The sequence below is a fragment of the Marmota monax genome, unplaced genomic scaffold (genome assembly GCF_021218885.2).
Source record: "Marmota monax isolate L192 unplaced genomic scaffold, Marmota_monax_Labrador192_F-V1.1 WCK01_AAM20220418_F8-fsc00146, whole genome shotgun sequence".
In the NCBI taxonomy this organism is placed as follows: Eukaryota; Metazoa; Chordata; class Mammalia; order Rodentia; family Sciuridae; genus Marmota; species Marmota monax.
Window position 1 is genome coordinate 2,484,381 of NW_026694096.1, and position 23,720 is coordinate 2,508,100.

General features: G+C 33.3%; 1 protein-coding gene across 3 annotated transcripts in view; it reads left to right on the forward strand.

Moving 5' to 3' along the window:
* Pawr (pro-apoptotic WT1 regulator) overlaps nt 1–23,720 on the forward strand; it is a 104,682-nt gene that overhangs the window by 73,523 nt on the left and 7,439 nt on the right. For all 3 annotated transcript variants that reach the window (XM_046465087.2, XM_058585774.1, XM_058585773.1), the window contains 2 exons: nt 8,508–8,542; nt 22,103–22,250. In XM_046465087.2, coding sequence (XP_046321043.1) covers nt 8,508–8,542; nt 22,103–22,250 — 183 coding nt within the window. The remainder of the gene's footprint in view (nt 1–8,507; nt 8,543–22,102; nt 22,251–23,720) is intronic.

The following is a 23,720-nucleotide window of genomic DNA, read 5'->3' on the forward strand; positions in this document are numbered from 1 at the left end:
CAGTTATTGTGAATCAGTGCATTCTGTCACCCACCTCTGATCAGCTGTTTTCTTATTGCTCTGATTCCCTGAGGAGTTGAGATCTGCAGCCTATCTCATCTCTTCCATCTTGTCTCCCCGAACCCACATGGGTTTATTTTTCACATTTTACTCATACAGTATTTAAGCATGCTATTTTGCATCTTGTCTTTTTTGCTTAAGACTGTGTACAGACTTCTGCAATAGTACATAAAGAACTTCCCTATTATTGGTTTTTTTTTTTTTTTTACAAATGTGAATGTTCCATTTTATAGCTACACTGTAATTTTTCTAACTATTGAGGACCATTCAGGTTGTTTATGTTTTGCTATTATAAGTAATACAGTGATGAAAAACTTTGTACATGTGTTATTTTGCATATTTGTGTATAAAATCTATAGGATAAAATCCTTCCCTGAAATTGTTGGGTGAAAGGAATATATATTTATAATTTTGGGGTTATTTCTAAGATGTTCTTTTCTGTTGTTGCAGCATAAGCAGTTTTATTTTTTTATTCAAAACACTATATATTATTTTCAGTGGCATAGAATTTTATTTTATTTTTTTGATGTGTTTAATGTTTTCTACAACTTTCCTATTATTGGAATTCCTCAGTGCTTAACATTTTTACTACTGTGATTCTAGAATTGACATCTATATAGTTTAAACCTTTTTGCATTTTGAATTATTTTCTTTGATCAGTTTTCCAGAGAGAAACTTACTGGGCTGAAAAATGTAAAACATTTTAAGTATTTAAAAAGAATAATACATATCATCTCAGTTACTTTTGAAGCTTATCAGTTTGTGTACTCAGTGGTATCTTATTAGTAATTTTTATTCTAAAACAGTCTCAGTTTACTGAAAACTTGCAAGTACCACATAAAGAACTTTTTCCCCCCAGGCTGGAGTTGTGGCTCAGTGGCAGAGTGCTGGGTTTGATCCCCAGCACCACATAAAAATAAATAAACAAAATAAAGATATTGTGTCCATCTATAACATTAAAAAATTTTTTTAAAAAGGAACTTTTTCCCCTCATATTGTTTTGATATTAAGTTGCTAATCTCATGTTCCATTAGTCTTAACACTTAACTGTGTTTTCCAGAAAAGAGAGAAAAAAATAGTCTATGATATAACTAGAATGTAGTTTTTAAAAATGGAAAGTTAAGCCAGGTCCAGTGGCACATGCCCATAATTCCAGTGTCTTGAAGGCTAAAGCAGGAGGATCTCAAGTTCAAGGTCTGCCTCACCAAGGGCCTGTCTCAAAAAACAGATGAAGAAATAGCTCAATATAGAGCACCCTTGAGTTCAATCCCCTGTACCACTAAAAAATAAGGAAAGGAAATTAATTTGACATATTATCATCTAATATTCAACCTCATTTAAATTTTACCAATTGTCCCAATTGTTTCCTAGTTTATAACAGAAGGATCTAATTCAGAATCATATGTTACATGTACTTGCCTGTGACTCTTTAGTTTTCTTCAGTCTTTGAGAGTTCCACAGTCTTTCCTTAATTTTTTAAATATTAACACTTGTGAAGATTGTAGATGAATTATTTGGTGATATTTCCAGCAATTTTAGTTATCTGATGTTTACTTCTGATTAATTCAGGTTATACATCTTTGTTGGGAATGTTATAGAATTGATGCTTAATTCTTTTTGTTGCTCCTTATCAGGTGGTACATGATTTTGATTTGTTCCATTGATGGTGATGATCACTTTGGTCATGTGATTATGTCAGGTTTCACTGTAGGATTATTTGTTAGGTTTCACTGTAAGATTATTCTTTCTTCCTTTTCTAAGAAGAATTTTGTGGATAATTACTTTGAGTCATCAAACTTCATATCTATCCATCCGTCTATCTGTATCCGTAGTGACTCACTATTACTTAATTTATTTTATAGATTATATGCCTTACTCTGTTAGTTTCTTTTGTCTTAAAAGAACACAAATTTATTGTCTTAAAACCTTTTGTCTTAAAATAATACAAATTTATTGTCTTCTTGTTCTGTAAATTAGAAATCTGACACAGGTCTTTTGGGCTGAACTCATAGGCTAAAATCAGGTCTGTGTTCCTTTCTGGAAACACAAAGGAGGAATCTGTTTCCTTGATCCCCACCCCCACCCCCACACCTTAGAGGCTAACTGTATTCTTTAGTCCATGACTCCTTTCCTTCTTCAAAGCCAGGGACTTGTGAGTTGAGACCTTCTCACATTGTATCATTGTGGCCTTTGTTCATCAGTCACATCTTTCACTGGTCTTTTTCTGCCTCTCCCTTTCACTTCTAATGAAATTTAGTGATTACATTGGGCCCATTAAATAATCCAGAATAATCTTATTTAAGTTCAGTTGATTAGAAACTTTAATAGTCATGTAACCTTACAGATTCTTTGGGGGGTATTATTCTGCCTAGCTCATTGTCATTATTTGTTTTGATATTAAAATTGTACTAGCTTTGGCCAGCAGGAATTCCTTTACATGTTTGTATCTTTTGTCATGTCTCCATCATTCTTGGAGCACCTTCTTGTCTGGTATAATAAGATTACAGACTGACCTTGAACTTTTCCTATCACAGCTTAACAGCTGTGTCCCTAAAGAGCCCTGGTTCCTTTTTCTCAAATGATATTTTGAAGTCCCCAAATCTGTGCTTTAGATTTCAAATATTTTAAGTCCATTGTTTTTGGGGTGTCACCATCCCCAGTCCTCTATGCACAGACCTACAAAATGTATGTTTGTATACATACCCATACACACACACACACATACACCTGTTTGTTTTCTGCCTGCCTGCCTACCTGTATCTGTCCATCTAGATATTGAATTTATTTATACTGATACCTCCAATTCTAACACTACAGGTTGTTCTAGCATTTGTAATTCCCCTTTGTGACATTGAGAAACCTGTTTCCCACTATCCTTACCATGTTTTCTTTTTTGTTCAAACCCTCCACATGTAATCCATCTTCCATTGTCACCTTTCCTCCATACTTATGCCGTCCATACTGCAAGTAGTTCTGCCATCACATACTGGCTCTTGCTGGACACTCTTCTCACTTTTTTCAGGCTTAGGCATCTCATGCCAGGCTACAGGGTGCCTCCTTATCCTTTGACCAGCTGCTCTTCCCCAGGATTTCTCTTCAATTATGCTCAGACTTTGTACCTTTATGCTGGATTGATCCTCCATGGGGACTGGTCCTCAACCTGATTAGGTTTTTTAAAAATTTGTTTATTATTTATTTATTTATTTTTGTTGATGGGCCTTTATTTTATTTATTTTATTTTTATGTGGTGCTGAGACTCATACCCAGTGCCTCCCACATGTTAGGCAAGTGCTCTACCACTGAGCTACAATCCCAGCCCCTGGTTAGGTTTTGACTTCTCCATGTGGACATACTCTTCATCCTTCCTGAGCTCTGGTACAGAATACCCAGAGCTCTCTGAGGTTCCATATTCTTTACTCTTCTAAAACTAACATTCTAACAACACTTTATTCTGTTTATTTTCAGAACAAATTAACTTCATACCCTGCTTGGGCTCTAGCTGATCCTTCATGGGACTCCCTTTCTAACCTTACTTTAGAACTGAGGCCTTCTGTCCCTGCTTTGTAGACACTGTTCTCATTTTGCTTAGGTTCTGGTTTCTTGGGCCAGACTAGTCTTTCTGTTATATAGTGATCTCCTCATTTTGCTTGAACTCTTTACTTTCTATGCCAAGCAGCTCTTCTTTGTGTAGAATGCTAGTCTCTTGGTACCCTGGTCTGAATCATGAAGTTTCTTCCCTTCCTTGTTCTACCCCATCTAATGGCTTTGGGGTTGACTTATTCAGGAAAGGATGGCAAAGTATGAGGGTTCCCCTCCCTTTAAAAATCTTTCTTAATAAAGTTCTTTTTTAATTCTTTAGTTAATTTTTTATGCATTATAGGAATTTGCAGCCATCTTCAGCAGTGTATCTGACTAAATTATATAACCAATGTAGATATTTTAAGTTAGCATTGAGAGCCAGTTAGTATGGTATACCAAAGTTTTACTGAGGGTTCTGGTTTTGTTGCTAATTAGTTTACTTGAAAAACCTCAGTGTTGTTTTGGTATATTCCACTGGACTTGTATTTGTCTGATCTTATTTCAAAAATGCCTTCCAATTTGTTTATATGTTACAAGTTCTTATCTGTAAAGACTATGTTCACGGGATTTCCTTATTGACCATTCTAAGCTTAAATGAGGCAGAATGTTTAATTAAACTCACACAAAACACTGTTTTGCCAACATTTTCTCGGCTCTACATAGTTGTTTTCCTTTTCTTTAGTAATGTCAACTGTCTCATTGCAAGGAAGATTATTCAAGGAAAAGGATATTTGAAATCAGTTGTATAATAGACTTTGGGGTTTTTAGAATATCTAATTGTATAGTTGCTAAAACTTTTAAAACCAATATCAGTCTTACCAGTTGTACTTCCTATAAGCAGTTTTAGTGATAGTTGTATTTCTCCATTTTTTCTACATTTAGAATGAAATTGTTAACTTAAACAATTATGATAATTATTAAGGATGTTCTTAGTAATCATATAGTTAAGTTCCTTTGTTTAGAATTTTTTGTGGCCACAGAAATTTCTAATTAACAAATCTAAGGTGGATTTTATATTTGTGTAGAATTTTATTACAACGTGAAGGAATGTTTAACATTTTTCTCTTTAAAATTTTAAAGTACTCTTGCTGTACTATATGGTTGATTTTGTTTATTCTATCTAACATTTCTAATTCATTTTATGTCCAATTTTCTCGTCTTTGACAAGGTACAGAGATCACTTTAAAAATCCATTTGTAGTTGTCAATTTCTTATGCATGTAAGAAACAAGCTGCCACCACTTCTAATCTCTAATAATGCTAATACAATGTAGTCTGACCAATTTCGTGAACATCCGTCGCTAAAGTTTATAATTTCACTTTTAGAATCACTGCAAAATAACTTTTAGCTTCAAGCTGTGTAGTTTGATAATAATTCAACTTTACCAATAAAGAGTAAGCCTAAGTGATACCTGTCTACATCAGGATTTCTTAACTATTGAAGTACTCTTTATTTAGAAATATGTATAGCTTAAATTCTAACTGTTTACATGATTTGGACATAGAATGATAATGATCAGGCATATCAGAGTTCTCATTTTATTAGCTGCACAAGTTAGTCATATAGAAAATATTGTGCTAAACTTAGTAGATGGGGGCTGGGATTGTGGTTCAGTGTTAGAGTACTTGCCTAGCATGTGTGAGGTACTGGGTTCCATCCTCAGCACCACATTAAAAAAAAAAAATAAATAAGATTAACTTATTAAAAAAGAAAAAAACTTAGGAGATGTGTTTTAAGTGACTAGTGGCTTCGAAAATATAAAATTTTGTAAATAAATGTAGAAATCTGATGTTATTATATGACTATTTGTTAGTATACTTAGCTGGAGTTTATTATTGTCTTTATTTTATAAATTTGTCAAAGTGTAAAATTTATTATTATGCTGTTACAGGTTAATGTTGCTGAAAATGTCCTACATTTCCTTTTCTTCATTAAAATTCTGCTTTCCGTCTGTATTAATATTTACGGAAAATACCTATCTCAAGCTTCAGAAATAGTATTTGTTCTTAACATTTCAATTGGTAAACTAGTAACCTACAAATACATAAATCTAGTATGTGATTGCTTTCTTTTAGCAATTCTGCTTACTCCATTTCAATAAGAGGTAGCTTACACAATCAAGCATAAATGTGGCATGTACTAAAACATTTCAGATTAGGTGGAATGAGAGATGTGATGTTTCAGAACTTTATTTTAGAGAGGTTGGCATTATCAACATTTTTTCTCATGTATATTTATTATGAACACTAAGGTATGTTTGTTTTAGTTCATATAGGATGATGATTTTTAAAAAAATATATAAAATATTAATTGAAATACTGTTTGAGAAATTTTAGGAGGAAAAGTTCCATATGAAATCATTATCCACATTTAGTAATATGAACTTTGAGTGGATACATATGAGCCTAATACTTCTGCTTTATCTAAGCAGCCAGTGATAAACATTTTAATCTAGCTATTAAGCTCTCAAAAATAATTTTAAAGCTAGATCTATCTATCTATCTATCTAGATAGATAGATAGATACAGACCTATCTACATATGTCTCATATATATATATATATACACACACACACACACACACACACACATATATAGCTGTTATTTGCTAGAGATACCATATTTTTATAAGTAGGGGATTTGTTTGTTACATGAAGAAGAGTCTTTTGTCTCCTCATTGTTAGGAGGCATGGTTTAGGGAATCCGTTTTAATGATAGGCAGGTAATAAATCCTTTAAAGTTTACTTTTTTAGATTTTTGTGGCTGACTTTGTAATAAGACCAGCTGATTCCCAGTGATATGTAAAATGTCTTTGTATCAACTGTCAGAGCATGACTTCCCTAGAAGTAATTCTGTTCATGGGATAAGGACCCCCCTCCCCACACCAACAGTCCAGGATACTATCGCCTGATTACTTCATACATTTAATTTCCCAAGTGGTGCTTTCCCAACTGTGGATTACAAAGGAAGTTATTTCCCTAAGCTGTCCATATATATTTATTGGGTTTAAAGAGAGAAAGGTGAATCAAAGGGGTATCCCTATCTTTCAGAAGCTTATATTTTACTTAGAAAAGAAGATATATAAATGAAAAATTGAGATAAAGTTATATTTAAGTGATTTAGGCTGTTCTAATGGGAATTTATTGACTTGGAATAATTAAAACAGATTTATTAAAATTTTATATAGAGTGGCTGGGGTTGTGGCTCAGTGGTGGAGTGCTTGCCTAGCATGTGAGGCCCTGGGTTCTATCCTCAGCACTGCATATAAATACATAAAATAAAGGTGCATTTACAACTAAAAAATATTTTTTAAATTTTTATATTTAAAAAATAAATATTTTTCCATATCCCAGTTAACTTTTAAAAAATTGTAATCAAATTTAAATTAAGCCTGTTGAAAAGGTGTTGTGTTAATTGTACTCATGTCATTTAATCCCTACAACAACCAATTGGCATCATTGTTATTCCATATATAATGAGGAGACCAAGACTGATAGAAGTTTAAATACACAGTTTTATATCTACCAGGTTGCCTGTCTGGTTGGAACTTTGCTTAATTCTTCCTTTTAACCATCTGGTTTGCTGTACTAATTTTCCAAATGGCTATCTTTTATTGTGTTATGCAGTCAGTATTTACTGTCTAGCTCTGGAACTTGGTCATTTCATAAAGGGAGCTTATTCTTTGATTTCATCTAGGTTAGAAATTAATTATAGAGTCTTTCTTGGAGACTTAATGATAAACATTTTTTAAAGGTTATTAATCAGTTTTTTAAAGACTCATTTAATTTTAACCTGTTTTATTAAAATTAAACTGTAAAAATATTTGGAGAGCCTTGGCTATAAAAATTACTGCTTGCCTGGTTAGTTGCAAGGTAATTTTTCCACCCTAGTGGTTAATGTTAACTTTCAGCAGTCTCTCCTTTTTCCCTTCCTCCGTCCCTCTGCCTGCCATGCTTGCCTTCTCTCTCTTACTCTCCCTCCCCTCCCCTCCCTCCCTCCCTCCCTCCCTCCCTCCCTCCCTTCCTTCCTTCCTTCCTTTTCTGTCATCACAGTAAAGTATACTTTCTCACTTTTCATTTTTTAGTTGTATATAGTCTAAAAATAATGATCATTGTTTATATGTGGTAACTTGGCTTTTTATTTAAAAAACAAGGCATAAAAAAGTTAAAGGGAGGTTTATGGTTGTAGCTCAGTGGTAGAGCACTTGCCTAGCATGTGTGAGGCACTGGATTCACTTTTAAATAAATGAACAACAACAAGCAGACAAATAATAAATAAATAAACAAATGGATAAATGAATAAATAAATAAAGGTTCATCCATCAACAACTAAACATATATATTTAAAAAAATTAAGTCAAAGGGAAATATATGAAGATTATAATGGTTGACTTTTAAGTGTCCATTGACTTCTAAAAGAATTTTTTTTGAGAGAGAGAATTTTAATATTTATTTTTTTTTTAGTTTTCAGTGGACACAACATCTTTCTTTGTATGTGGTGCTGGGGATCGAACCCGGGGCGCACGCATGCCAGGCGAACGTGCTACCGCTTGAGCCACATCCCCACCCCTTCTAAAAGAATTTAAATTGACTAATGATGTCCTATGTACCCCAACCATTTTCTGAGCTTTTTAAGTACTTAAACTTTTTAATTATAAGAGTGATTGGTTTGGACTGAAAAATCAGATATAGTTTTTTTGTTTAACCAGTGGTGTGAATTTAAAAAAAAATAAAATCGTTGTAAATTGCTTCTTTCAAAATTTGATATTCTCAACTTTTTTTTTAGTTTTTCAACTGTTTTTATAATCATGCACGCACGCGCGCGCACACACACCGTCCAAACTGATTTGTCATTACTTTTACTTTACAGGAAACATCTAGAACTGTTTCAGGCAGATATAAAAGGTAAGAATCTTTATGTTTTAACTTATATTGTATAATGAGTGTGATGTCTGTCTGACAGTGACCTAACCAAGTAGAACTGTTCAAGGCAACTCTTTGAAAAGTAAGAAACTTTAACATTGTGCTCATAGAAAGAAATTACATTATAGGCAGGAGTTTGATGTCTTACCATGATTCTGTTGTATCTTGTAGTTTTTGAAAACTGCCTCCCCCTGAATTTGCATGGGTCCAATGAACTTTGCAAATAATAACTTTAAAATGGCTTACAAGTAGACCAGTAAAATAATCAAAAGACTGGGTATGTAGCTCTGTGGTAGAGTGCTAACTGGATTCAATCTCAGTATCATAAGAAAAAAGGAAAAAACCCACAAAATCTAGAATCTGATTTTATATCTGAAATTAGTATCAAAATCTAGTATCTGAAATTATCCATTCTTAAATCTGATAGGAATGTGTTATACCTTATATCAATAATTCATTTCTTTTATCAACCTATCAGCAAGTTGTAGCAATGACTAGAATATGCATGTTTCTTAATAAGGGTATCTGTTGACAGATGGAGATGGTTAATAGGTTGAAAGATAAAACTTTGATATCATATGATAGAAAAAAATAGCATACATTGTGTAAATGTATGTAAGTACACACACTAACAGGTGGAAATAACTCAGAAGCCTTTAGAGGAGTCAAGTAACCACAGAACTAGTTTTATGTGCATATATGTGTGTGCGCGCATGCATTTTTTTTGGCACTGGGGATTGGTGATTGAACCCAGGGGCAATTAACCACTGAGCCACATCCCCATCCGTTTTTTGTTTTTTATTTTGAGACAGGGTCTGACAGAGTTGCTGAGGCTGGTCTGAAATTTGTAATCCTCCTGCCTCAGCCTCCTGAGCTTCTGGAATTAACAGGCACTGCACCCATCTTTAAATATATTCTTACAAATTACTAATTAAGTATTTAGTTCCTGTCTCAAAAATGTCAAGAATGTACTTTTTTTGTTTGTTTTAAGCACTGAGTCTGTTAAACATTCAAACTAGTTCTTATATTTTAAAATGGAATCAATTATTGTCAAGAGCTTTTCAGTTCTCATTTGATTCTAAATTTGTTTCATAGGAAATTGATTAGAACCTTTTTAATTTTGGAAAATGAATTATTTATTTAGAAAAAATTTTATGCAAGATTTAAAGTGTTGCAATACAACTATGTTAACTTTTTTTTCTAAATGGAACTTTCTTATACCATTGTTTTAAAACCAGTAGTTCTTATTTGATTACACATGTGTTTTGAGAACCATGCAATAGCAAGAAATGTCCTTGATTTCTTGGCCAATGATCAAACTAGAAAAACTTGTCAAATTCTTTAAAAAGTGAGAAATCCAGACTAAGAAGTATCAAATGTGTCTGTATTACATATATTGTATATTTTGCCAAATGTTTCCAGGCCTCCAATATCTATAGCTCTTTTGGGTAATGAATTTTTCAAAAGAACATGAAAACCACAAAGTGGTACTTTAAAGTGAATTGGCATATTGGTGCAGTTTATGGACTGAATTTTTCCCTGGTGGATTTGTGAATTTATCTGTTGTAAATATTCTTAGCTAAGATTTTTTTATAATATTTACTATTTACCAGTTACTGTTCCTTTTTACATACATTCATTCCCCAATAGTATTATGAGGAAAGTGATTATATTATCACCATTTTACAAAGAAGGAAACTGAGGCACAGTGAAGTTTAATGATTTGTGTGAGATTAAACATATTAATTGGCAGATTTTGTCAACATATATTTCTTTACCTCATTGTAGTATCAGTTTGCCTAGTATGGGTAAGAATGGGGCATTGTGGAAGTTTGATATAGCTTATTTAGTCTCTAAGTCTTTGGAAGATTCCAATAGCTAGAATTTTTTGTTTAATATAAGCTTGAAAAAAAATTTTTCCCCAGTGACTACTGCATATATGATCCTGGATTTCCCAGTCTACCCAGCTCTCTTTGTTAAGATAACTTTTGTTCTTAATTATAATCTTGAGGTTTTAGAAGTTCTGAAGTATCTATATAATTATGAAAGAGAAACTATGCACTAATGTTTGGCATAATTTTACTTTCTTTTTTGTGTTAGGGATTTAACTCAGCCCTTGCATAGCTTAGTAGGAGCTGTACCATCCCCTTCCCCATAATTTTATTAAATGCATTTTATATGTTTTATTTCTTGGTAAATTAACCACTAAAGCTGAAAATACTGTTGTCATTTTATTATTTTTTAAAAAGTCTCATTAAAATGTAATTTAAGTACCATAAAAAAATCGCCCTTTTAAGGTGTATAATTCACCAATTTTTAGTATATTCCCAGTTTTTAAAAAAATATTTATTTTTTAGTTTTAGGTGGACACAATCTCTTTATTTTTATTTTTATGTGGTGCTGAGGATCGAACTCCGTGCCTTGCACATTCCAGGCGAGCACGCTACCACTTGAGCCACACCCTCAGCCCTATATTCCCAGTTTTATAGAGGTATCACTACTGTCTGGTTCCAGGGTTTGTTTCCCTTCCTAAAAGGAAGGTCCTACCCATTAAGTACTCAATCTCCATTTTGCTCTTCCTATATCTCCTAGCAGTCAGTTATTTGTTTTCTGTATATAGGAGAGATTTCATATAAATATAAACACATAATAGGTGGCCTTTTATGTCTGTCTTTTTTCAGTTAGTATGTTCTTAGGATGTATATCATAATTATATCATATCACCATGTGTGAATATACCACATTTAATTTAGCCATTTATTAGTTGATGGTTGGTATAACAAAATATTATATACATTGTATAATTTGATATAAAAGTTCATGTACAATTTTTGTGTAATCTTTTATTCTTATAACAGAAATTTTTTATATTGTTTTGTTGAAGCCCCCCCGCCAAAAAAAGAAAAACATAATAAACATTATATGTCATTATTGATTCATTCAGAATCAGTGCTAGTTGTTTGGGAGACTCATGTTAAGATGAGGAGTATACAGTTTTAGCTGTTCTTACTGAATATTGTGAACTACATTTGAAAAAAAATGTTTTCTGGATATGTTTTGTCTAGTTCTCAAGTGGTAATATTTGAATACTCAGGTGTATTTAATGAAAAAAAATTAAATATAGTGAATATATTATATATTTAATAGCTATATATTCTACTATATTCTTTATATAATAATGTAAATTTACTGTATTTACTTTTAGAAACCAGAAATAAGGATGTATAATGATATCCTATAACTGGGGGGGTGTACTGAGGACTAAACCCAGGGGCGCTTTACCACTGAGCTACACCCGTATCCTTTTTTAATTTTTATTTTGAGAGAGGGTCTCACTACATTGGCCTGGACTGGCCTCAAAATTGAGATCCTCCTGCCTTAGTCTCCCAAATCACTGGGATTATAGGCATACACCACCATTCCCAGCTGGAACAACTTATATTTTTAGGTTATAAGCTATTACATTCATGTAAACAATACAATGTAGCCATTAAGATACTATAGATGGAGCCGGGCATGGTGGTGCACACCTGTAATCCCAGTGGCTCAGGAGGCTGAGACAGGAGAATCACGAGCTCAAAGGCAACCTCAACAACAGCAAGGCACTAAGCAACTCAGTGAGAACCTGTCTCTAAATAAAAATATAAAATAGGGCTGGAGATGTGGCCTGGCCTAATGGTCGAGTGCCTCCTGAGTTCAATCCCCAGTACCAAAAAACCAAGATGCTATAGATGGACTAAAGTTGTGGCTCAGTGGTAGAGCTCCTGCCTGGCACATGTGAGGCATTTGGTTCGATCCTCATTACTACATAAAATCAAAATGAGTAAATAAAATAAAGATCTATATAAAAAGATGCTATAGGAAAAAAAATGAAACGTAGGAAAATTATTACCAATTTATGTTAAATGGGGAAGGACCGATAGAGCATAAGACTACAACAAAACAAAATTTATCAAGTATTCTTAATCTGAGATCTGTTGATGTCGTGAGCTGTTAAAATTGTGTGTAAAAAGATATATTGCTTATTTTTCTGAGAAAAAAAAAAAGCTGTTTTTTTTTTTCATCATATTGTTAAGGGGTCTGTGATCCAGAATGAAAACTTAATGTTGTAAAATGTTAATAGTAGTTATCTCTGGGTTGATGGGATTGCTGAAATATTAATTTTTATTTTTTAAGTGAATATATATCAACATTTTAATAAAGAGTCTAAGAGTTGATTTTGATTGTTAGTTGTTGGAATGTTCGTATTTTAAGGAAGAAAGGAGAGAAACCTATAAAGAGCATAGGGCTGTTTTGAGGTGTGGGAGTAGTGGTAGGAGAGCACAGGTTAGTGAAAGACACTAAAAATACAGAAACCAATCATGTACTTATTGGTTATATAGGTATTTTGTGATATATCCAAATACTTCTGGATATTTAATATCCAATCTAAAAGTAGATTTTTACCCATGAGTCTTATAATCATTAAGCTTTAAAATGTCTATATTCGTGGAAAATTCCTCTAGCTATAATCTCTTAATGCTGCCAATCTCATTCTCATGATAGTTTTAGAATAACAGTGCTATTTCTATGACACCCTCTCATCTTTCCACAAAAGATGAGAAAATTCCTAGAAGGGGAAAAACTTCCAATAAAGGGTGATATTTATCTCTGATGATACTGTATATTCGTTTCCCTTTTCTGAACATTATGGTTAATATCTTTGTAGCTAAGAGCAAATGGAGGATTCCTTTTGGATCTTATTAGTTAGAGATTTGTGTTAACATTCCTAAGTAGAACACTACAAACTTTTTGGAGTTAATGAAACAATCTTTTATTGTAAGTATTTTCCATTGTGCATATCTGGCCTACAAAATAGGTTAAAAATGCTCTGTTTTTAGGATAAGCAGCTAAATTTGGCAGTAAAATCAAGTAACACAGTTCTTCATAATTATGACAGTATTCCTTTCAAACCTAATATGTACTGGGGATACAAAACACTGATTTTATTTTCAGTAATAATTATTTCTTACTTTTAAACTTGCATAATGGTACCATTTGTGTATTAACAAGCATACTATGAAAAGAGATTTTTTAAAATTGTTAATAGATTAAACTTTTTAAAAAATAGTGTTTTACTTTTTAGTTGACATATTTATTCATACTTACAGGGTCTAGTAAATTCAGTATACAATGTATAATGATCAAGTCAGGTAATTAACATTCCATCTCATTTATCATTTCTATATTTTGGGAATCTTTTGACTATAGTTATTTTTAATGCATCATAAATTGTTGTAGACTATAATTACCCTACTGTGGTATAGAACACTATAGCTGATTCCTGCTGTGTTTTGGTGTTCATTATCTAAGACCTCACTCCTGTGTCCCTTCTTAGTCTCAAGTGACCTCTACTCTATCATCTTTTTTGCTTCTATAGGTAAGTCTTTACTTCTTCATTTCTGAAGGATAACTGCGCTGGGTATAGTATTTTGGTTGGCAGGTTTTTGTTTTGTTTCTTTCTTTTTTTTTTCCAGGACTTTGAATATATCAGCCCATTCTCTTCTAGTTTGCAAGAAATCTGTTAGTCTAATGAGTTTTCCTTTATATGGGACTTGATGCCTTTTTTATTGCTGTTTTTAGAATTCTCTTTATCTTTGACTTGACAATTTGATTCTAGTATGTCTTTTACAGGGTATCTCTTTTGGTTGAGTCTGCTTAACATTCTTTTAGCTTTCTGGATCTGGATGTCATCTCTTTCAAGACTTGGGAAGTTTTCAGCTATTATTTTGTTAATAGATTTTTTTATACCTTTATTGAATTTTTTTTAATGTGGTGCTAAGCATCAAACCCAGTGCCTTACACATGCTAGGCAAGTGCTTACCACTGAGCCACAACCCCAGTCCCTGTTAAATGGATTTTTAATGCCTTTTCCCTTCTCCTTTGGAACTCCAGTAATGAGAATATTTGTTTGCCTTAGTGTTGTCCCATAAGTTTCTTTGGCTTCCTTCTTTCCAGCTTTCCTTCCTTCTTCCCTTCTTCCATGTCTTCCATTCCTGTTAGGGATGGCCTATCTTCAGGTTCTAAAGTTCTTTTTTCACCTTGGTCTAATCTGTTGTTGAATTTCTCATTTGTATTTTTTATTTCACTGATAGAATTCTTCAACAACAGGATTTCTGTTTGGCTCTTTTTTTGTGTGTGTGATTGATTTCTTTGTTGAATTTCTTATCCAGATTATGAATTGTTTTCTTCATTTTGTCGAACTGTTGATCTGTATTCTCTTGTATCTTGCTGAATTTCCTTAGGATCCTTATTTTGAATTCCTTTTCAGGTATTTAATAGACTGTTGGAATCTGTTTTTAGAGAATTACTGTTTCTCTGGAGAAATCATGTTTCCTTGCTTTTTTTAAAAAAAGTTTTTTTTTTTTTTTGCTACAAAGGGACATACAATATTTTTGTTTATTAATTTATTTTTTATGTGGTGCTGAGGATTGAACCAGTGCTCACACATGCTAGGTATGCACTCTGCCACTGAGCTCCAGCTCCAGCCCCTCCTAGTTTTTTTATGCTTATGTCCCTTTGTAGATATCTATACATCTGTTCTAACAGTTGCTTCTTTTAATTTTATGTACTAGCTTTTTTAAAAATATTTTTTAGTTGTCAAAGGATCTTTATTTTATTTTTTTTTATGTGGTGCCAAGGATTGAACCAAGTGCCTCACATATGCTAGGCAAACACTCTACCACTGAGCTATATCCCCAGCCCTATGTACTAGCTTTTGCAAGGAAATACTTTAGTTTTACATAGACTGAAGGGTGTTTGTTGGTTAGGGTCTTGGGCTTTGGGTTTGGTTCTGAGTGTATAACGTCTGTGTGATTTGTTCAGCTGTAGTTGTCATCATCAGTGTCTGTAAATGCCTCAGCAGTCAAGATTTCAAGTGTCTGTGGAGGCAGTAGTGCAACTTGCAATTGAACATGAGCTGCCAGAAGTGTGACCCTAGGCCCTGAGGAGGCAAGTGTTGATGGTGGTGGTAGTGTTAGCTGCACAGCTAGGGATGCAGACTGTAAGGATGGGGTTCCTCAGACTCTCAAGAGGTAAGCACTAATGGTGGTGGCAGTAGCACAATGCTGAGGCAGCTGGCTGCAAAGTACCATGTTCATTATCAGCATGTACTTAGGGTGCCAGCACCTTTGGCAGTGGTACCCATAATGCTGGGGCTATAGGTCATGGAAGAGCTTGTTCTCAGGCCCCATGAGGTGAGCTATAATAGTGGTGAGGCATGTCCTTGGGCCCCATAGAGGAGTGTTAGTAGCTGCATCTGAAGCTGAGACACTAAGGGTAAGGAGGGTGTGGAAGAGATGGATCTTCAGGCCCTCTTGCTTGAGATTGTCAGTTCCCCTGGTTGGGACCTGGGTCACCTATATCCTGAAGGGCAGGGTTCCATACGGACTAGTGTGCTAGAGTCACAATTGCATAGCTGGTTTTAGCTGGGTTCATGAAGTTTCATTCTTTTATGCAAGTATGGTAGAACACTTCTGGGACTTCAGGGATGGCAAGATGCAGTGGCTACTTATCCCTAGGGCAGAATGAACTGTTTTGGTATCTCAGTTGTCAGATGGCTTATGCTGTTAGCATTTTGGACTCCGCAAGTTGGAGGAGGGACTCAACTTGAATTTCATCTCTGGAGCATCTCTGGATGCAGTCACAACTGAAGCAGTTCTCCAAACTGACTTCAGAGCTAGTGAGGACTGTGGAACACTTGTAGGTCGTGTGATGATAGAGGGTCCTGTGGGGCTGTCCTGTTTACCTTCCTGGCAATGTGGAGTTATATCTGACTGGGGTGGGGGCAGGGACCCTACTTGCTGTAAGCTTTGTTCCTCTCTTTGTGCTTTGTTCTTGTCTCTGTGCTGTCTTTCCAGGTCTCCATGCCTTAGAGTGTTTTTGCCACTCCCTTGAGTTTCATTGTTCTCCCTCAGTCACTGTTCTTAAAGTATGGTCATTCATTTGTTGTCCTGGTTTTTCTCTATGGAGGAGGTGAGTATTGGGCATATTTTTTTAAGTGAAAAAAGGATCCTTTAAAATGTTGCTAATGCTCTTCTGTAACACAGCTTGGCTTCATTGGTATCTTACTCTTGATTTTTCTTCCTGTCATTTTGCTGGTATTTCTCAGTCTTTGTAGTTCTTTGCCTTTCCTATATCTATTCTTTATGTGTTAGCATTATTCAACTCTCTATTTCTTTTTGTTCATTATATCTGTACTAGAAATTTCATTTATTCCAATAACTTCAGTTACTACCTATACACGTTCTGATGACTCCCTGTCATTAGCTTCATACTGTATAACCAACAAATATTAATCATCGGCTTTTAGAAAGCTGGGCATGGTGGTGCACATCTGTAATCCTGCTGCTTGGGAAACTGAGACGGGAGTGTCACAAGTTTGAGGTCAGCCTCAGCAACTTAGTGAGACTTTATCTCAAAATAAAGTATAAAAAGAACTGAGAATGTAGCTTAGTGGTAAAGTGTCCCTGGGTCCAATCACCAGTACTGCAAAACAAAACAGAACAATCTACTTTTAGATATATGAGAAGTATACTAAACTCAGTGTGTTCAAAAATAAATTTGTGAACCGTAATGAATTTTAGTAGTGTATCCACGTTTACTCTTGCCAAAGTCAGAAACGGTGTCACTGTTTATGACACTTTGTACAATTATCTTACTGTATTCAGTCATTCACCAAGGCTTGTTGAGTTTATTTACTGAATTGCTCATTGCCACAATTCATACTAGAACATCATCATTTCTTACCTTATTATCATTTTCACACTAGGACATCATCACAGTAGCCTCCAAACTGGCCTCTCTACTTCTAGCTTATCTCCTGTTCATTTTGTAAAAATGATTCTGTAACTTTCCCTGTTTTAATGACTTCCCATAACTTTTATATGAAACCTAAACCAGTAGTCAGTAGAGTTGTGCACAAGATAATCTGCTAGGGTGCAGGAGGTAATTATTAGAAAGTCTATTTGTATTTACCATTTTTTTCCCTGAAAAACAGTAATACATTTATATTTAATAATTTGTACTGTTTACTAGTAGTCATCCCTTCTTTCATGTTAGATGACTACTTAATACTGAAGGTAACCTAAAGAAGTATTCTTTGTTCCCTTTCTGCATGTTACATGATACTGTAATTTGAATGTCTGTTTAATGGACATATGTATTATCTAGTTATTACTCTCAAATGGTTAAGTCAAACCAAGTATGTAACTGCAAAGATGTTGGTCATTCAGCTGGCAAGATACACAAAATCAGGCTGGGGATATAATTCAGTTGGTAGAGTGCTTGCCTCACATGTACAAGACCCTGGGTTCAATCCCTAGCACCTCAAAAAAAAAAAAAAAAAAAAAAGATACACAAACTCAAATCTCTTTCATAAATTAAAAAGAAAATATGCTGATTTTGAGATTTTAAGTGAAACTTTTTAATTCAGTCATATTTGTAATCCATGTCTTTTTAATGTGATAGCCAGTAAGATTCAGATATGCAAACTGATAGCTCTTTGAATCACTATCACAAAATGTTAAAATAAGATTTTCAGAAATGATGAAGATAAGATTGGGGATGTGGCTCAATAGTGGAATGATTGAGGCCTCTAGCATGCACGAGGCCCTGGGTTTGATGTCCAGCATCACATAACTTCAGGGAAAACAGAAATGATGACAATATGTAGTCACTTTTTATGAGAACAAGTGTTTGTACCATAAACAATTAAAAGTTTAATTTTAGTTTTTCATCCCTTTATGTTCTATTTTTCATGATACAGATATTTATAAATTTTATATGATTATATTATAAATCCTATAAAACAACATACAAGTAAATATATATCGACATGGGTACATAATTAACAAATTTCGAGACCATTATTTTAAATTATTATATAAAATAACTTTCAGGTTTTCTGCTTACTTTTCTAGCCTCTTACTCACCTCTTATGATTACATTTCATGCTTTAGTCATATTGGACTTTTTTATATTTTAAAAGGGCTACATACTCTTTGCTTCAGATATTTGTGCATTCTTAGTCCTCCTTTAAGTCTTAAGTTTAAACATTTTCTAGAGTAGTGCTACTCAGATTGTGGCCCTTGAACTGTCTCTTACCTATCTTTGACCAGTTAAGTAAAGAATACTAGAATGAGCATTTAGAAACCTGAACTGCAGCCAGGCACAATGGAGCACACCTGCAATCCCAGTAACTAAGAAGGCTGATTGCAAGTTTGAGGCTAGCCTAAGTAACTTAGTAAGATTCTATCTTGAAATAAAAAGGACTGGGGATGTACAGAACAGACTGATTCAAGTGTCATGGTGAGTTGTGTGCTAGTCATGCTCAGCAACACTATCTTCACCATCTACAACATTTTTATGTTAGCCATTTATAACTCAGAAACGTATAAAAATTGAAGAAAATGTAAGCATTTATTATTTTTAAAATCATGCTATTAATCAGATTTATATTTTGGTCTACATATAGTTAAAAAATATAATAATAAAAATAAGTAAAAATTATTTTCATTTTTTAAAGTTTCTGCTTTTATAAGTATTATCTAAATCTTAGAAATAAAACATTATTTTTAATTCTAATTTCCTGATAACAAAGCAAGCTTTACTGGTCTTTTTGGACCAAAAAAAGATAACATGTTTTCTGAATGTGACAGTAGTAATGAACTAAATGATGTCAGTGTGACAGTAGAAATTATTTTAGAGATATAAACCAAAGGAGTTTGCACTTGATTTTTTTTTTTTTGAGAAGCATTATCTCTCTTAATATGATTGAGATCAAGTTTTAGTTGTAATTGATGGAGAAGTGCTAACCATAGTGGATTATTTGAGGCTATGCTGGTTGCTGAGATAGTAAAACCACCAAAATTTAAGTGGCATGTATACATATGACATAAATATGTCTAAAACCAAATTCATTATTTTAAAAACTATTATTATTAAAAATTGATGAAAGCAGATGTTCAGGATTTCACATGTAAAGTGGTATTTTGTGAGCTTCAATAAAGTTTCACTTTAGATTGCCAACACTGAAAAAAAACTGCATATAAATAATAAAATAAAATGCTTGCGTGGAAATGTTGATTGAATCTGTAGCTGAGAAGGCTAACATAGCTTGATGCATTTAGGAGGATAGTTCTAACAAAAAATTCATTTGTCTTACCATTGACAAATAAGGAGTTTTGTTAAGATTTGAATGCCTTGATTTTGTTAACATGACAGTAATGTGAAGTAAGAATTTATTTTTCAGCTTCATTACTGGTAAACACAATCTGCACTAAAGTACATAAAACTTTGAAGGGCTACAATATTAATGAATGTGGTTTGAAGTTTTGCTTTGCTTTTGTAGTAATACATTCTAATTATACAGAGGTAGTGACAAAAATTGTGCTGGAGATTGACCCATAATATAATCAGTGTCCTGCTTCTTTGCTTGAGAAAGTCTTGCTGTGTCAGTTGAATGTATGCTTGCCTTATCAGCTGAATTAACAGTAGTTTACTGTGAATTATTTAAACACAATGCATTAAATTTGAGATTCCTAAAAAATTAAATATTAACTTGTTAACATTTTAATTAAATCAGTATTAACTGTTAGATGTTAATAACATATATATGTTAATAACATAATTGAAATATACGTTGGTTTACAAAGGGAAAATTTCAGTTGAGTATTTGAACTTTGAGATGAACTCTTAGTATTTTTGCAAGATAAGAAACCAGTTTGTGGGGGCTAGGGCTGTGGCTCAGCAGTAGCGCACTTGCCTAGCATGTGTGAGGCAATGGGTTCGATTCTCTGTACCATATAAATAAATAAATAAATAGATAGATAGATAAATGTCTGTCAACAAATAAAAAACATTAAAAAAAAAAAACAGTTTGGTCCCCAGCTTTTTATATATGTGAAATAGACTTATTTAACTGATGGCTTCATTTAAAAAAACAAAAATCTCAGCCTTCTATGCAAGGCAGAAATGTCAAATGCTTTTTAATGGCAGACAGCATCAAAGGACAAAAAAAAGTTAGAAATTTAGGGGGATGTTTCTGTGCCTTGCTGTGATGGATTCTATAATATAGCAGTAATCAGTAAAATAGGTAGTGATCTTGGTATTGCACATTTGAAAATATTATAATCAGATACACTACCAATTTGATATTTGATAAATAAAATTCCATAAAATATTAAATAAATTTTCTTTTCCATAAAATTTTTTACAAATTTCATTTTCCATAAAAATAAAATATATGAGTAGGAAATTCATAAATCAGGAATCCTTTTTCATCAGAAGTTATTTTAGATTTCACTATAATTTTTCTGGATAAAGTATTACAGCTGGCTCCTAATGACAGATCAAGCACAAATGTTAAAGAGCAAATATTCTGCATTTTGGATAAAAGTTCTTAAAAATGAATATCCTGAGTTTGCTGAAATCTCTTTAAAATCTCTCCTATTCCTGTCAGCATACTCCCATGGTATTAGTTTGTTTGAGTGCTATTAAAACAAAATATAGAGTTTATATACACGTTTATCTCTTGTGAGTAACACTGTCACTAGTCCAACCTAGATTAGATAAATTAATAAATGTTGTGGCTAGCCTTCAATGTAGCCCCCAATGACCTACGTCTTTAATCCCCTTTCATACCAGGATTAATATGTGTGGCAGATGTGTTAGTGTGTCACTTCAGAGGTTGGATTATAACACTGCAGCTTCTGTCTTGGTTGTTTGTCATTTTCCTCTCTGGATAATTTTTATATAGTAATAGATACAGCAAACAAACAAGAAACAATTCATTTAGTTCATTCAGATTTTTAAATATTGATATATGCTATTAATTCAGTACATAAATTGGTGCTTAATTTGAAGAGTTGCTTTTCACTCATAACTTTTGGTTAAATTAGAGGTGTGGAATGATAAAAGTTACTAGTGTGAGAGTAGGTTTACATGCCTATATGTATACTGTCAATGAAAATTCTTATATGATCTTTTTTACTTATATTTTCCAATATCATTTTAATTTAATTTTATTTTATGAAAATATTGGTCCATGAGCGATTGGGATTTTTTAAAAGAAAAAAGGAAAGGCGAGTGGTTATTCACACAGATTATCTAGATCTTCTAAGATCTATTTGGTCATAGTTCTTGTGGTACTGTATGCTGGTGTTATTTTTAAATGGTCTTATTGCTACTATATTATAATTGAATGTATTCCCTGTTAACTGAAAGCTAGAATCCATGTCTGTTTTTGCTTTTAACATCGTCAATACCCAGAACAATGTCTAGTACACGGTAAATATTGGTTGAAAGATTAATGTTCCTTTTACATTTTTCTTATTGTGTTAGAATGATGATTAATTTTTGTAGTTGTAAGTATGCCATCTATTATAACCATTTATTTGTCCTTGGGGAATGTTCATTGCGTCAGCTGAATAGAAAATATTCTTAGCATTTTTCTTGTGGAGTACTAGGGACTTTTATCAGATATATGCTTTTATATTTCCATAGCACAACTACTGCCTCTGAAGATGATGTCTCAAGTAGATATACCCGAATAGACAGAAGTGGGTTCAGTAGGTATAACAGAGATGCAAATGTTGCGAGTAATTTGGTCTCAAATAGCACATTGGAAAAGAAAATTGAAGATCTTGAAAAGGTATGCTATATAAATTATTTAAGATTGATAAAATTAATACATCACCAGGATTTTTTTTTCTTCAGTTTCAGAGCAGCTGAGAGAGGAAATAAATTGAAATTTGCTGGGGAGAGATAGTGTCAAAAAAGAGTCGGGGAGAGGGTACTAATGGGAGACACTAATATTGATCCATATTTCCATGCTAGTCAAATAGCTTTTAGTCACTGTCTTATGTTTTAGTTCTTAGATACATAGTGACAGGGTATTTTCTGAACTTCCCTTAACACTTTTCTTTCCAATTTTGATGATGTTTAAAATTTAGGCCAAGCATGGTAGCACACTCCTGTAATCCCAGTGACTTGGGAGGCTGAGGGAAGAGCAACACAAGTTATTCAGTTGGTAGAGTGCTTGCCTTGCATGCACAAGGCACTGGGTTAAACATCCAGCACCACAAAAATAGATAGATGGATAGATAAGCTCAGTGGTTCAATCCCCAGTACCAAAAAAAAAAAAAAAACATTTGAGAATGGAGAAAATTCTTGTATCCCTAATATTTAATGGTCATTCCTATTTTGCTAAGTGTGTAAATCTCTAATATACTGAGCAGTCTTTATCTGAGCTGGCAATATGTTCTACTGTGTGTTTATTATATTATATTATATTATCCAAACAGAATAATTGTCAGTAACTGGTAGAACCAGAAGTGAAATTAAGGACCATTGTTTTTCAGTTTAGAATTTTCAGTTGAAACCACTAAGTCATACCCCTAGTTTTGAAACTTTATACATTTAATAAAAAATTTTTGATCTCCTCAGTCAAGACTAATTTTTCATTTTAAAAAGTTCATAACTAACAGTAGTGATAAGTTAAATAAAGTCATTGAATCTTTCACTATTTGTCAAAGAATTGAGTAAAACATGGGTTTTATCAGAAACATTTGACAACTCCTATATTCTCTCCATTCCCTGATTATTTACTAGTGTGGGCCCTTCCTTCCCTTACTGAGTGTCTTAAGGAGTTCAATGGAAATCTTCATATATCTAAGATAACTTTACCAAACTTCGAAAATGTGTGTGTCCTTTTGCCTCTTTTTGAGATGGAATGTCCTTGTGTTGCTCAGTCTGCCCTCAAACTCATAGGCTCAAGTGATTCTCCTCCCTCAGTGTTCCAGGTAGCTGGGAGTACAGGCACAGACCATGTGCTTAGTACAAATTCTCTTTTTAGAGGAGCATGAAAAAATTAAAATTTACCTTTTCCTTGTTAATTTATAGATATTTTAAATTTTTTAAAATATCATGATTATAAATAATCTACTCTTTAAGAAATAAACGGCATTCTGACAATCTTGCACTCAGTGTCAGAATTTGGCTAAAAGGATCTAAGGATCTTTTCCAATGGTATTAGGCAATTTATCTATGTTTAGAATCTTTCACTGTTACCTATAGATGTATGCCATTTAAGATTATAAATAACCATTTACTTCCCAATTAA